We start from the raw sequence: 15,975 nt of genomic DNA, 5'->3' as shown, positions 1-15,975 counted from the left end.
AGAACTAAGTGGATAGAGAGCATGTGCGTCAGCACGAGTCCGATATGACGTCCGGATTACAAGAAGCCCATCTAGTTTAGAGCCACAGTTAACCAGAACAAACTAACCCTACAGTTCTGAATCAACAAGTCCCCAATTAAAATCATTTTATTTTTAATAAACGGTTACTTTACTTGATACAGCGACAGACTGCATTTACCTGGAGCCTGGTATATATAAAATTTACCATTAATATATATGTATCTGTACTTCAAGACTTTCCGTTTTTGCAATATCGAACATTTGGTGAATACTTCAAATTATATGCTCGTAACCAAACTATAAAAATTGTTGCGTGAGTACCGCAGGAATATGAAACATATATTTTTGGATAGCGCACGTATTAGTTCCTAAGTGAACCGACTACAGTAGGTCCCATAGTATTGGAGCAATGGGCCTTTGAAATTCATTTTTTCATGTTTTTGGCACGCTATAACTGAAAGGACGGGTTTCTGCACTCAGGTTAGTCTTATCTTGGTGTCAGGAATCACCTCCCAAGCGTTGTCGGTGTTGTTTTGAAACACTATTTACTTCTCTAATACTTTTTCTTTGTCTTCTCGGGACTCCCATCTTGGAGTCGTTTGAGTCTTGAAAACCAAGTGTGTATAAGCCATCTAAATATCAGAAATTTGTGAAAACATTTATTGCAACATTTAAGAAGGTATAATGGTTTTCACTGAAGGTTTAATCAGAAGAGAAGGAAGGAAATTAGTTAAATAATTCTTAGCGTTCAGTATTCCAACAAGGACTCAACTGCAGTCAATTTCTTTCCCCCTTTTATACAAGAAAAGGAAGTATATTATTTGTTAATATTTCTGGGCATTACCTGCATGTATGACCTTACGCTCGTCACGTATGAGGGATGGAGTCCCTCGGTGAACACATCCGGAGAAGGGAACAAAGGGAGCGGTGTGAAACTTTTATGTTAGGTTCAATCCTGGTGTGAATGAGGAAAATATAGGAAAAATCTAACTGAAGATGGTTGGCTTGAGAAAGCTGTTACACCTTTTGGACCAAATATCCCCACCAAATCGGACCCGGGACTACTTGCACCAAAAGCAAGAGCATTACACATTACGCTACGTGGGGCAACAAGAAAGGAAGTCGTCTAGGGAGGGGAAGAAAAAATTAAAAGAATAAAATAGTAGCTCTGATGCCTCCAGATGAATGACATACTGGAATGCAAGATGAGGTGATAGTGTTACCAGGCTTAAAGTAGATAAACCTAAGTAGTTTAATGGAGTAAGAAAGGTTATGGAATGGATGGGTCGGTAACAGTGCAAAAGAGCGAATAAGTATATATATATATATATATATATATATATATATATATATATATATATATATATATATATATATATATATATATATATATATATATATATATATATATATACGGTAAAACCTGTCAACTTGGCCACCTCTCTAAGTTGGCCACCTGCTCATCTTGGCCTGGTTAGTCTTGAACGTGCATTTTTCCGTAAGATATTTGTTACTTGTTACTCTGCACGTTGGCCATCTGTCTATCGTGGAAGTTGACCGCATTGAAGCAATGTTTATCTACGTTGATAATGATAAATTTACCTGCGTATCTTGGCCACGCAAAATACCGTTTTATTATTTTTCTTAACTCTTTCGTATTTTCATATGAGAGGCATATGCTCTGTATTTATGACTGGAGACAAAGAAGCATGAATTCCCACGATTTGTTCTTGGAGGTCAATTGGCCAGAATACTACCTTGATAAAGGGGTAGTGAAGGAAGGTGTGAATAACAAAAAGTACTTACAGGAATTCACGAAATGGTTGTACGTACGTATTTTGTTTACCCTGTCTGTTTTGGTAAAACCACTAGCTATATCGGCTCCTTTCATCAGTGGGGAGCTTTGGTAATTCCAGAAAATTCTCAAGGTTAAAGCTAACCATCGCAATTGTCAACTTTTGGCACCTGGCTCGTCGAAAGGTAGCGGATGTTATGAATTTCCTTCTCAAAATCTCTTATTGAGAACATTAATAAAAACAGGGACTCAATTAGAAAAATACTTTTATTTTCTGTAAGTTGGCCACTTTTCAACCGAACCGATAGTGGCCAACATATACAGATTTCACTATATATATATATATATATATATATATATATATATATATATATATAATAAAAATGTTTCTCACTGTGTAATTCGGCATGATGCTTCGCAACTCTTCAAATATTAAATCATACAACAGATGCTCGAATTCCCAGGAAGAACACTATCTCAAAGAATTTTTTGCTCCTAGTACCGTGTTACTAGATATAAATCCCAAATTTTGCTAATATATTTTTTCTTCTTGTCCATTAAAAAGAAAAAACTATAAACCTGCGGGATCAATTTCATGAGGAGAACCGTCCAAGTTGTTCTTGATCTATCTCAAATAATAGGCATGCTTCAATAATAACGTATTGATTATTTAATCTTAGTGGGGAAAAAATTAAATTCTGAAAACTGTACACTGATGATTTCACAAAATATATGAGGTCGTGCATTGAAGAATCTAGTTCATTTCTTATATTTAAGAATGGCATGCATTTTTGTACAAGACAAAAAAGATATTTACCTATTCTGAGTATTTTTTGAGGCGATATTAATCTGAAGCTCTTTTTGACCAAAGTTAGGAAAAGGATTAGATCAGTTTATGGAATATAATCCATTAAATGAAATGGTTCTGTACGACCAAATTAAGTGGTACGAGTTCTTCTTACCTCTAGGTTTGTTGTGGTTTGTGGTATGACATGTTTTCACTAAGTGAGCAGTTTTTTAAAAATTTTTTTTTTTTTAATGTGCAGGATGAGCATAACTTGAGACTACAAGATATCTGAGGAAATAAGCATCGGACGAAAAAAAAAGTTCGAATTATAAAGTTAATATTTTTGGAGCAGTAGTGTAAGCAGAAGTTCGTCGCCCCCCGTCACCCCTGTTCAAGCTCCCAAGTTGTTATAATTTCAGGTCTTTGTATGAATATCTTAATATGGCAAATGCATATCTTGCTCAAAGAGAGAGTGAAACGTTCTTGTATACACTACTGTTTGGGAGGGAGAAAATCACCTGTGATAAAATTATTCCTCTTGGAGTGGGATAGGGACAACGTTGAAAATTAATAGGGACTCGCATTTTTTATTTCAGATTTATGTTCTATGGAAAAAAATATGTAAAGTTTATTCGACACTTTTTTTTTTCCGATTCGTGAGAAACAGTGAACACTGATTTCACCAACTGAACACCCTGTTTTATATTTCACCATTGATATGGCGGAACTTGTTTTCTGTACATCTCCTTGCCTCTCAACTTTGAGTTACGGTGAGTGCTCAAATTGACTAACTCCAAGTTTCATTCATTTATTGACCCACGCTTCGAATGACTACTAACTTAAAAATGTGTCTGCAGTAATTTGGGCGCAAGCATTCTCTGTATGTTTCAACGAGTATTTTGCACTTGTTGATCAACTTTATATTAGGAAATCCTACTAAAAGAAATTTGGCGACGTAAGATCATGCCAGATTGTCCATAAATCAGATTTACTTCGATTTTCTCTTGTACAGACAGATAATCCATACGTATGGAGTGTCAATAGACTCAAATGACAGTACGCAATTAGGTAAAACCAGTTAAACAACAAATGTAATAAAAAATATGTAACTGAATGCAGTATCAGTAGCATCTAAAATGAGAAACAAAACACTTCAAAATAACACAAAATTAACGAATGAACCCCTCAAAACAAACCTCTCGAATATTTAGATGAGCATCTTCCTCAAAACTGAGTGTCAAATAAAGAGGGGTTGGATAGCCTCTAAGGAATCGTGGGCCATAGAGAGATGCAGCCCATAAAATGCTTGAAGAAAGAAAGAAAAACTATTATCACCGCATGCTGCACCGCACTGCCACATGCGACTCCCCCCACCCCTTGCAGTGAAATTATATGCTCCCGTATGCTTGCGCCAGAGCTAAAAATGTTGTCCCCATTTAAGTTTTCGAAGTTGCCTCCACTACCTCCAGGGAGGCTAATTTTATCACAAGTAAATTCTCCCCTTCAAACTTTTTATTTTTATTTTGTTCGATGCATATTTGTCCAGATATTTTGCAATCTCAAATTAAAAATTCACCCTGTATACAACCAATTTTATTTGAGTATTAACCAACTTACTGAAAAAAGAAACCGTATTTTTTCTTGAGTATGCTGTATTAAGATTATTTGTGGAAATAAAATATTTTGTAGTGTTATTTATCTTAAACCTACTTTACGTGTTTAAATCATTCAAATGTTCTGAGTGTCCTGAAACACTGGTTGAACCTTTAGCATACTCTTTAATACATGTTTTTATGGTCCCTTTTGTCACGCAGATATGGTTCCGCTGTTGCACACATTTTGCTTCATAAATAGCCAATCACACATTCGTATTCTGAAAATAATCTTTTACCCGTTAAGATTTTTGTTACATTAATACGATCATTTAAAATAGTTCTCTTTCTAGCACTTTACGAAACACTTTAATCTACAAAAGTCGCAAATATAGAAGCAAACATTTTAGTAAAGTGAAGAAGGTAAAGGAAACATGCGCTGGATCATAAACAAATCCACATATACACAGAGTGGAACTTGCACAATTAACCAGAATAACAAGTTAAAGAACTTATCTATAAGAATAGTACAATTTAAAAACTATTAAAAGAATTTCTATTAAATATACAGAAATGTTTAGTTTGATAAAATACATAATTTTCAAGATACGGATATTCATAAAGCAACATGTGAGTGCAATCGAATCTACATAGGCATAATAAAAAAGAATATGCATTCAAGAGTACATAAGGTAAATAAAAGAAAGACAATATTCCAGGACTCAAAACATTTGAAAGGACACAAATACACCATTAATATAAAAGTTTTACAGTAAGCTAGTAGAAAGGACACACAAAAATCATTTTATATCAACATAAGAAAAATCTTAACACAAAAGGTAATTTGAAGGAATGAACTTACTAAGTTAAAAATGAAATCTTTAAGTTTATCTCCCACGGTCATGTCGGCTAGGCTAAAGGAGAGATGATGAGAAATAAATGAAATGGTGAAATGAAGAAAGTGAAAGAAAACGGGAGAACCCCGAGAAACCCCACGCACACGGTATTTGTCCACCACAAAGTTCACTTGGAGCGGACTGGGATCGAACCGAGGATTCCATGCACTACAGGTGAACGCTACCACTGAGCCACCGTGACTTCCTAATTAACTTAAAATTACCATAAATAACACTACTACAAAATGTATTCTTTATTTCCTCAAATCATCACAATACTATGTCACTCAGTTCACTTCTTTCAGAAAGTTAGTTGACTTGATATTGAAACTCGGTGAACATACGTCATACCGCAATAAACCTAAATGCAAGAAGTAGCAGATCGTAACACTTCATTGTATCAGTATACTTTGTGTTACAGTCATTTCATTTAATTGTCCATGAATTTACCGTAATAAACCGTATCCAAATCGTAACAAACAAGGCTCGAAATAATCTCTATCAATAAAAGAAGAAAATATTGTCACATAGAAAGAATACCCAGGGCAAGGTAAATAACTAACTTTTGATAATGTGTCCTACGATTAATATTTACAAGTTTCCCCTATTTTAAAGATTAGAAAGCCCTTTCACCGAAACATGCACTAACCTACTGGAGAGAAACATAGCTAGAAGAGGCACCAGAAGAAACTTGTCCTGTAGTTACAGTACTATGGAATGGTCCAGTATTATTTTGGAGTCTTACCTGTAAAAAGAGCACATGTTTCATAAAATAAGGTCGGGATGTAAATAGTATCTTTTTAAACAACCAATGTAATGAATACACGTATCGCCCGAGAGAGAAGTTATCCCGCCATTACTTTTGCATATCAACTAAACTATCGCTAACTGAAAGCTACTGGAACAAAAAGGTACTTATTTCAATTTGTTGATTTATTCGAGGAGGAACAACTCAATTTCTGTCTATTCAGTGATCTCAACGAAGTTGACCAATTCGCTGGCTCCGTCGCAAACATAATGAGTGCTATTTTTAGAAATTCTTCGTTCCATCATCAACTTTAAAGTGAGTGTAACTTCTAATTTTGGAAGAGTTGGTGGTGAGCTCTGCTCCTTGCAACTCACTACCGTCGTAAAGCGTAGGAGCTTGGGGGGGGGGGGAGAGGTTAGCTTTGAGCTGCGAAAACAAATTGAAAAAAAAAAAATGCAGAACGTCAATTCGTTAACCCACATTTAAAGTATTTACAAAGGAGAAACGAGAACCTTTAAAAATGTCAGCAAATTCAATTTCTACTCAGCCAAGGTTCCTTAGAAATTACGACACACTTTCAATTTACACGAAACTTCATAGCCAAAGTAACACTTCCCCCGATAGGTGGCGATTTAGCTATGGCAAACAAATATATCACCAGGAGCATAGGGAGTCAAAATCTAACAAGTTATTATATCATGGGTCAACCAGTCGCGAAACATAAGGATAGAAGTACTGGATACAATCTAACAAAACTCAACTGTGATATCTCAAAGTTACAAATTTTAGGTATACACCATCTCCCATTCAGCAACTAACTACTAATTATAATATCGAACACTACTCTATACGAAGTATTACGTTTAGAAAATTATTAATTGCAATTACGTCATATATTTTGTATTAGAATTAAGTATACTTGTGTTCTTTGATTAGTAGTCTTAATTGGGTAAGCTAATTTTGGTTATCTTAACACGTAGATTGTCATGTGCAAGGAATTCCATACACAAACAATGTATTGCACTTCAGTTGCGTTCGTTCTACTGTATATGGCAATCAATTACATACATATGGCAAAGAAGTCAAAATTTAATGTCCATGCCGCGTATACGCAAAACCACACACAAAGGAAATTATACATTTATGTGGCTAAAACGAAGTATTACTGGTGGACTGCTGCCCGTAGCGTACAGGTGATAACTTAACAGATATGGTGGCAGTCAGTGTGTATAATTTAGAAGGTATGTGATTAATTTCTTCCTAGTCGTTACCCGAGAAGTGTTGTAATGACATCTTATCACAACTTACAGAAAGAAATTCTATGCACAAAAATTTCCTCGTGTCTTTACTCCACGAAAAAGCATATATATGTATGGTTAGCATCCTCGCTTTGCAATTGAAAAACAGAAAGTTCGAATCCCTCAGAAGGATATGATTGCAGGTTTCTTGCCCGTAACCTCCAAATGCGGATGCTTGGTTGAAAGAATTCCTTTCCATACTGCATATCAATGTAAAAAATGACTAGTAGTGTTATATAACATTTAGACAGCACTCTGATATTATCCCTAAGACTTCATTCACAATAGATATACGTTACAATTTGGATACTTGAAACCGCGCTGACACTTAGACTAACGAGTAAAAATGTCATTTTTGAAAGGAACTGAATATTTTTTGCACAACTTTTCTTCTTTCTTTAAATTTTTAATTTAAGTATATATATATATATATATATATATATATATATATATATATATATATATATATATATACAGTTGCTCCATCTCTTTTTCCACTATCAGATGGGAAAATATTCTAGTGGAAAAAATTCAGAAATCAAAAATAATGGATTATTCCATAAGAATGATCAGTTTGTAGTTGTTTTATAGAACTACCAATATTTAATGACAATATGTTCATTAATAGTTTAATACCTAAACTGAAAGGTAGATTATATGACGAACCTTAGAGCGTCAATATGTTTATTCCAGCAAATAGTTTTGAAAACAACTACTGTTCTATCCTTGATCCTTTTAGTACGAAAATCAATGAACAATGATGCGAATCTTTGGACTCACATCATGCATTTTTGGATCAAAAGATCCAATATATTTCAAACAAAAATTTTCTTGTAGATTTTATATCTGGAGAACTACATACAGTGTAACCGAACCTAAACTATCAGTTAACTCAATATGACGTTCTTATTCCGTAGAAAATACAGAAACTCGATTTAGGGGCCGTTCAAAAATGTTGTGGCCCTGATCCAAAAACTAATTATTAGCCAAGATTGCAATCTTTTGATTTTTTCCCCTAAAATTCTTGTATCATCTGAGCTACTAAATGTACATTTGGTGAGCGACAAATTTGGGTGCTTGGTGTGTCTAATATATCTTTTCAAATTCTACATTGAACACTTTATTATGGGAATACTATCTACTTCATACAAAACCTCAAGTTAATGCAAAAAGATAAATTTTTCCACATTGGTTTCATAAATAAGTTTTGCTTTATGCTTTGCTATAGGCGGATGTAATCTTATGATTTTTTTCTCCTACTGATGATACGTTCACCGGAACAATAAATTTATGTGCTTACTCGGCGAACGTGTTGGTTCTCATTTTCAAATTCTACATTAAATTGGTCATTGGAATATTATTCACTTTATCTAAAATCAATATTAACGTAAAAACGATACTGCTTATATTAGTTTTAGACTGTCAATTAACTATGCCAAAATTAATAAAGCACGAAGTTCGAAATTCAGTCGAAAGATCGAGAAAACAGATTATCGCACGAAGGATCTTTAGAGTCAATATGTTTAAGTGACACGTGCACTAGGTAAAGATCAGAATGGACATACCCCAGCGTTAAGTACATGGTACAGTTTTTAGGCTATTATTCCTCAGTAACGGGGGCAATTGAAAATAATCTCAATTTAAGGCTTCCCCTTTTTGACAAGCGTCCCGCCAAACAAAGCCTAGGAGGAATTTTGAGACAAAAGAAGCCTACACTAGTATCGTTCTTTGATCGTTCAGATAAACAACGAATAATGGGAAACACCAGAGAAGCCCTGAATTCAACCACTATAATAGGATAATGGAAAAATCTTGAGAGTCTTTACCTACCACAGAACAGAAAATTGTTGTAAATTATGATATATATAAATCACACTAACGTTTTTTTCTCCCGATGTTACTATTTGCGGTTTCAATAGTGATCGTTGTAGTGAAAAAACTAATAGTACCAGGAAATGTTTCTTATTATGTACATTCAGTACCGGAATAACCGGTTTAATCTCCAAATTTATTCCTCCAGCCTTTCCTAACCTTTTCCACACTGCGGCCCCCTTTAGAGTCTACAATACATGTGAAAGACCGTCTTGCAATATTATATTATATTATATATATACAAAGTGTGGGTTTTTGTTTTTCTTTGCAGTGGTATAATCATGTTAGAATTGTGTGATGCCTACTCGGTAATCGTGTGGTCCTGGGTTCAAACCGAGGGCTGGACACTTTGATTAAGGTATTGCAAATATATAAAGCCAGTACGTAAACAAAACTAAACCACAATTGCTTTCCCATCAGGTATAGAAAAAAGTATTTCTGAAAAATAAAATAAAATTTTAAAAAATGCCAAAGAAGATTTTCGTTTGAATGTATCTTACAAACACGTACATTAGTCTTTACACGCTTTTTGGCTTTGTCAGGAAAAAATGCCGTTGGAGTATAGGCAATTTTTTGTAGGTCGAATATCACTTATTACGCAAAATAACTTGACATTATTAATTCTAAAATAACTTGACATTATTAATTCTATCATTTAACTTAAAATGGTGTATTTCTTACCACTGTGTGCCTTTCTCAGATTGGCTTGCGACTCCTATTGCAACCGGAAGCTACAGATCTGCTTCCGGTTTCAGGATTGCATATGCATAATTTGAATGTCTAAGGTAGTTTCACAATGTGAAACTCATTTTTTGAATTTGAGACTGAGGCGTAGACTTTTTTTTTTTTTTAAATCTGGTCAAACGAACAGGGAAATAAACGAGACCTTGGCAGTTTCTTATATTGTTTTTCTTGCCGTTAAGTTTGAGTTTAGATTCAAGAAATCCAAGAGATTTGGTTAGGAAACCCAAAAACCGAATTATAAAGTGAATTGTGTTAATCTTAAGGACAACAATGAAAGTTTAGGAGCTATCAAAATAGCCAGTACACACAAGTATGGTATGCTGTAAAGTATCTTAATTTCAGTACCTACTAAAATATCAGTAAGAAATCCTAATTTCCTGCAAAAAACATCTACTTTTTCTAATCTCTAGAAGGGAAAAATTAAACAGAATATGAGGACTACGAGGGAAAACAATACTCCTGTACAAAAGGAGCATCAAAACAGCCACGCTGTACCAACTGATGATGGATATAAGACAAAGATCCCACTCAAACTAAATAATCGAATTTACTTTTTCACAATTTTTACGATCCAAAACTTTTCAATTTAAATTTTAAGACTTTTTTTAAGGCCTGGTGCGGCTTCTGATAATTGTTATTCTATTTGGAGATTTTCAAGGTTTGATAAAGAAATTCACGCCTTATTCATGGTTGGATGGGCACCCTGTATAAATTAACAACGAGTAATTCGTTATCTCATACATACACTTCTCGTGGTAATCCTCTCGCCGTTGGCTTAATTTTTAAAAACCCTTCTTTCCAAATTTTATCCGAGTTGGAAACCAATGGCAAAAGTACCATCATAAGTGTAACTATGACAAATATTGTTTGGAACACACGAATTTAGTATATTCTAGAAGAGAAATTTCCATCATTTAATACAGAAAAAAAAGTTTCGCACTTAGAAATACACGCTTGCAGCAATATATGACTTCTCACTGACACTCACAACGACAGGTTTTTACATACAACATAGAATTAGTCAATTACATTACAATAGGTTAGTCACCTTTTCGCCCAAAAGTGAATGCTTCGTGAAGACATACCTACTAATGATATTGTGCACAAGTAACCACTAACAAAAGGGATAACTGTACAGTGAAGACGAACGCACTATGTGAGGTGTATGTGGTGCTTCTACGTCACGGTGTTCCAACACAGAACACTAATAATACAACTTACCATCCCGCTTGAAGGGAAGCTGCCTACGAACTCGTACAGAATCTGCTCTATTTTTAGGTGAATCCAGGTTGACCCTAACAGGTGTTAGTTTCAAAGGGTAAACACCTGAGATTGACAAAGTTTGATAACTGAACCCTGAAGCTTGATTTAAACATGATGGTCCAGGTGTAGGTTCAACATCAGCGTAGCGTGGAGATCTGTTTTCATCTGACTCACCAATCGCAGTGGATCGGGAAGAGGTAACGCCTCTCTACGATAACAATTATGTTACGCTTTAACACAGATGAAGTCTGAAACACTTTCGTTAAGACAACCTCACAACTTTTTAATGTACTCTGGAATTCCTATTACTAATATATTATTTCGGCAACCAATTCAGCACAACCGAGAAAGTTATGAACAGGTTCAATCTTAGTAATTTTAAGTTGAATAGGCAAAATTTTTCGGTTATGTCCAGAGATTACAAGTTGAATAGTATTATGTCTATGGGTGAAATCTGGCATTTGAAGTCAAATGAAATATTTTAAATTGTCAAGTTGCATGTTATACTTGGTTTTTATTTTTTCTATATTTTCTACATATAACTGTATTCTTCAAAGTTTTGAGCTAGTATGTGTAACTGATTACCAGTGGCTGAAAAAGTAATTTTTGTTATTAGTGTTTTCTTGGAAATGGACTAAGGTCATAAAAATGTTCAGAAGTAATTAATGTGTGGTAGGGCTGTGTGATATCCAGATTTGGATACCGGACAAAATATCGACGACTGAAAGGTATAAGCCACCTCACTAAACTCTCGCTCCAATTCCTCTAAAAATTACACCAAAAAATAATAATTTTCTTTTGCCCATTTTTCGTAAGTGAAAAAAGATGAAATGTAACTTCCCACAATAACAAAGTGTAATTTTAATAACTCTCTGTTTATTACAAAATAAATACAAATATTTAAAAAATAGTTAACAAGGAGCCAAGACTCCATGATAAGTCATTAATTACCGTTGAGTTTCATTTTTCTAGTCGCTACCTTAACCTAGATTTTTGGGTAATTCATATTCTGGCCATACTGAATGGCAACACTGAAAATTCTTACGATTCGTATTTTCGGGTGTAGAATAGTTATCCATTATGCTGGTAAGTAACATTTCATTATCTTTTTTCACTTACGAAAAATGGTTAGGTTTTTTTTTTTTTAAAAAAAATTTATTAAATAATCATTTTTCGTCCTGCGTCAGTTTGCGTCCTTATACTAAATCATGTTGTGCCGCAGTTATTACAAAACATTTTCGGAAAATTTTATCCAAACAAAAATCTTCAAAAGTGCGCTACGCTTTGTAGTTATTTCCATAACAAACACAATAATAATAAAACAAAATTTAAAAAATACGACCTATGTTAGGGTTATTAATGAAATATTTGTTTGTAAAATAATAAAATCGCACGAAAGGTATTTTACAAAATTGTCGAAAAAACTCACCCGAGGAGTAAACAACCTCTTTTGTATATTCTCATGGAAGTGCTTCATGTAAACCATTATAGAAATAATAATGCAATATTTATTTATGAAAGATGACTAAAATCACCCGAGTCGTTTTTGAGAAAGTAATCTGAAAAAACTTATCCAAGAATAAACTACTACTAGTGATTTTTTTTTCGTAAGGAATAATTTACACAATATTACAGTTATTCATGAAATATTTATTTGTGAAATATGAACAAAAGGCATGAGTAGTTTTTTTTTTTTTTTCGAAAATCGTGCGAAAAAACACCCTAAGAATAAACTACCTCTTGTACATTTTAAGGGCAAATGAGTTAAGCAATTTTATCAGTAGAGCAACCCACATTATGCTTTATTTTTTGTGGAATTATGCTTTATTGTTAATTTCAGCCATTGTTTTATATTAATCGTGTATAATATAAAATATTTACTATACATTAAATATTCTAAATATTTTGATTTATTAATATTTTATGCAACCAGTTTCTTTCATATTTAATGAAATTTCTACTTAATGCATTGTAAAGAGATATGCTTTACTCGAATCAGTTTTTGTTTCACTTGGGCACGCGTTAGAGGGAAAGTAAAATATATCACCAATACAGGAAGTGCTCAAGTTCAAGAGGTACACATGACAATATAGTGTGGAGTTCTTGTGTACTTCGTTGTTGGCGGAAAGTTTTCTTCATTTCCTTCTTTTTCTCCACATCAAAGGATTACACCGAAAAGTTTACAGAAATAAAAATTAGCTTTTCATTGTTGCATTGTTATGTTCTCAATGATTTTGCCTTGTAAATATTGGTTTTAAAAATTTTAATATAGTATGTTAAACTTGCAGTTAAACAGAATTGCTATATATTTTAAATTATGCTTTATTTTCTAAAATTATGCTTTTAGAATTAGTTTCTTCTGGACCCTTAAATAACCACAATCATGTTCAAGGTACCAACCATATGTGTAAATTGCTATTATGCTTTTGGGTTACTCTAGTTATCAAGATATTAAATATTTGTGAAATACGAACAAAATCAGCAGTTGTTTGAGAAAATCTTAGATCTCCCAAGAATAAACTACCTCTCGTAGATTTTTCAGGACAAATGAGTTGAGTTGATTTTGAGTTTAACGTCCCGTTCAGCAACGAGGCTATATGAGACGTGGACCTACTGATTAACGTGGAATCCGAACCACATGAGCTCCCGCCGGGAATCGAACCCGGGTCTCCCTTTTCAGGACAAATGAGTTATGTCATATTGTCAGATAACTAATGAAATATGAACAAAATCGCCTGAGTAGTTTTTGAGAAAATCTCCGAAAGAAAACTCATCCCAAGAATAAACTACCAGTTTTCAATTTTTTCCACAGAAATCACTTACACCACATGATGAAGTTATTTTTGGAAAATTGATCTATGAAATATAAAGAAAATTATTAGAGCATTTTTGATTTTTATCCTTAAGTAAACTACTACTATTTTTATGGGTAGGAAACCAATTCGACCCCCACTCCCCAAAGAACCACATAAAATCCTTAAAATTTGGTTGAGATACGTTGAATGGTATGGCCTCTAGGTGAGTGTACATCAACAACGGAAGAACAGACGTCAAAAATCACTTTTTAGGTATCTATGGGCTATGAAACGTGTAAATTCGTTGAAATCTCGAATTCGACTTTTTTTTTCCTCTCACGACCACCATACTTTTTCCTCTGCTTTCAGAGTTTATACTTCGAGAAGTCTAAATAACAAAAATCAAATGAAGTGGAGCTTCAAGATTTCTCTCAGGTCTCATTTTCCGAACCACATGTTAAAACTATTTATTACAAACTAAATACAACTATTATTTAAAAAGTAGTTCACAGGAAACCAAAACAACATGATACGTAATCAAATGCAGTTGAGTTCGTTCCTCTAGTCACTGCCTTAACTTAGATTTTGGTGGAAATGTTATACTGACAATACTGTAATTTCTATAGATGGCAAAACTGAAAATTCATGCTCATACTTTTTGTTGTGGAATAACAACTATGATTGTGGTAAGTTGCATTTCATTATATCATTTCACTTGTGAAAAACAAGCAAAAGAAAAATGGTAAATTTTGTATTATTTTTAGTCTGTCAGGCTCTTAACGTGGAATTTGAACCCATGAGCTCCCCCCGGAAATCGAACCCGAGGCTCCTAGGTCAAAATCATTTACACTAACCATATAGCCATGAGGGATCTTATAAGCTGTTTTGTGTAGACGGCTAGGAACGTCTTATAATAGCTAAATTCCTACTTTGAAAAAGCGTTGAATACACTGCAGGAGATCTTGTTCTGTGCGCTCGCCCAGTATCTGCGATAAACATCGACACTCCCAACATAGCTATTTATATGTTGATCGTTTTATTGCACATATCAATTTACTTAAAAGTATACGAAGGGTATTACTTGCTTTCTTTCTTAAATGGCAAAATCCTCTTATCACTCCCTTTGCTCTGCCAACTGATTAATTTTGTCTACGTCCAATGATGACCAAATATTGCTGTTAGAAAAACAGAAAAGCATCATTATACCTCGCTTTATCTTTTTGGGTGAATCTGTTTCTTTTTCTGCATCTGCATCTGATAATACTTAGAAAGTGAGTGCATACACAAAAACAGATTCCTTAAAAGCACGCACAGCCATCGGGGCTTCACCGGGTCCGTACCCCCAAATCATCGTTTCTTGTTAAAATAATACACTTGTGTTTTGTCTGTACAACAAGTGCACTCACTAAGGTTTAAACTGGTATGGATCCCTTCTAATCTTTCGGCTCTGGAGTTCCCTCCAATAAAAATTTCTGAATACGTGGCTGCTATTGCAATATCTATTATGAAATATGAACAAAATCATAATAGATTTTCTCAGAGTACTAGGTCCGAAGAAAAATCATCGACAGTGAACTCATCCTTAAGGGTATTTGTTCATAATAAGTGACGTATGTCATACTAGGGTTGTTAATGAAGTATTTATGAAATATAACCAAAACTGCCTGAGTTCTATTTGATAAATTTGCCCAGAAAAAGTTAAGTCAGTTCAACAGTATTGCCCCTTTTAGATTTTTAAAACGAGAAATTACTTCACCATATTGTAAATTTAATGAAATATTTGTTTATAAAATGTAAGTAAAATCGCCAGAATCACCATCACGAGTAAACTACCTTCTTTGAACTTTTTCCACCAAAATGACTTGTGACAATACCGTAGAATTGTTAATGAAATATGAAAAATCGCCTGCGTAATTTTTGAGAAAAGCGTGCACAAAAATTTCTCTCAAGAGCATTTTGAATATTTCCTAGAAAAATGGTTTGTATCATACTACAGGATTATTAATGAAATATAGACAAAATTGTTAAAGCAGATAGAACTTTACATTTTAAAAAAAATGTCACTAAACTTTTCTGATTGTTTAGAATAGCAAGAAAATTCGATCCCGTCCCCTGGAGAATTTACTGAAAACCTTGTTTAAAATGTATCTCGGGAATGTTGAAC

At 33.9% G+C, this 15,975-nt stretch overlaps 1 protein-coding gene across 3 annotated transcripts in view; it reads right to left on the bottom strand.

Moving 5' to 3' along the window:
• The window catches only part of LOC145671603 (protein regulator of cytokinesis 1-like), a 73,924-nt gene that overhangs the window by 9,506 nt on the left and 48,443 nt on the right, over positions 1-15,975 (bottom strand). Inside the window, exon 13 of one of the 3 annotated variants that reach the window (XM_081740797.1) lies at positions 10,975-11,224. The exons of 1 other annotated variant lie outside the window; for it this stretch is intronic. In XM_081740797.1, the coding sequence (XP_081596923.1) occupies positions 10,975-11,224 (250 nt within the window). Of the gene's footprint in view, positions 1-5,740; positions 5,837-10,974; positions 11,225-15,975 lie in introns of all 3 variants that reach the window. One more of the 3 variants, XM_081740801.1, reaches the window with a different exon arrangement.

Source organism: Thermobia domestica, chromosome 2 (genome assembly GCF_964235325.1).
Source record: "Thermobia domestica chromosome 2, izTheDome1.hap1.1, whole genome shotgun sequence".
Classification (NCBI taxonomy): domain Eukaryota; kingdom Metazoa; phylum Arthropoda; class Insecta; order Zygentoma; family Lepismatidae; genus Thermobia; species Thermobia domestica.
This window is presented reverse-complemented; position numbering and strand designations above follow the sequence as displayed.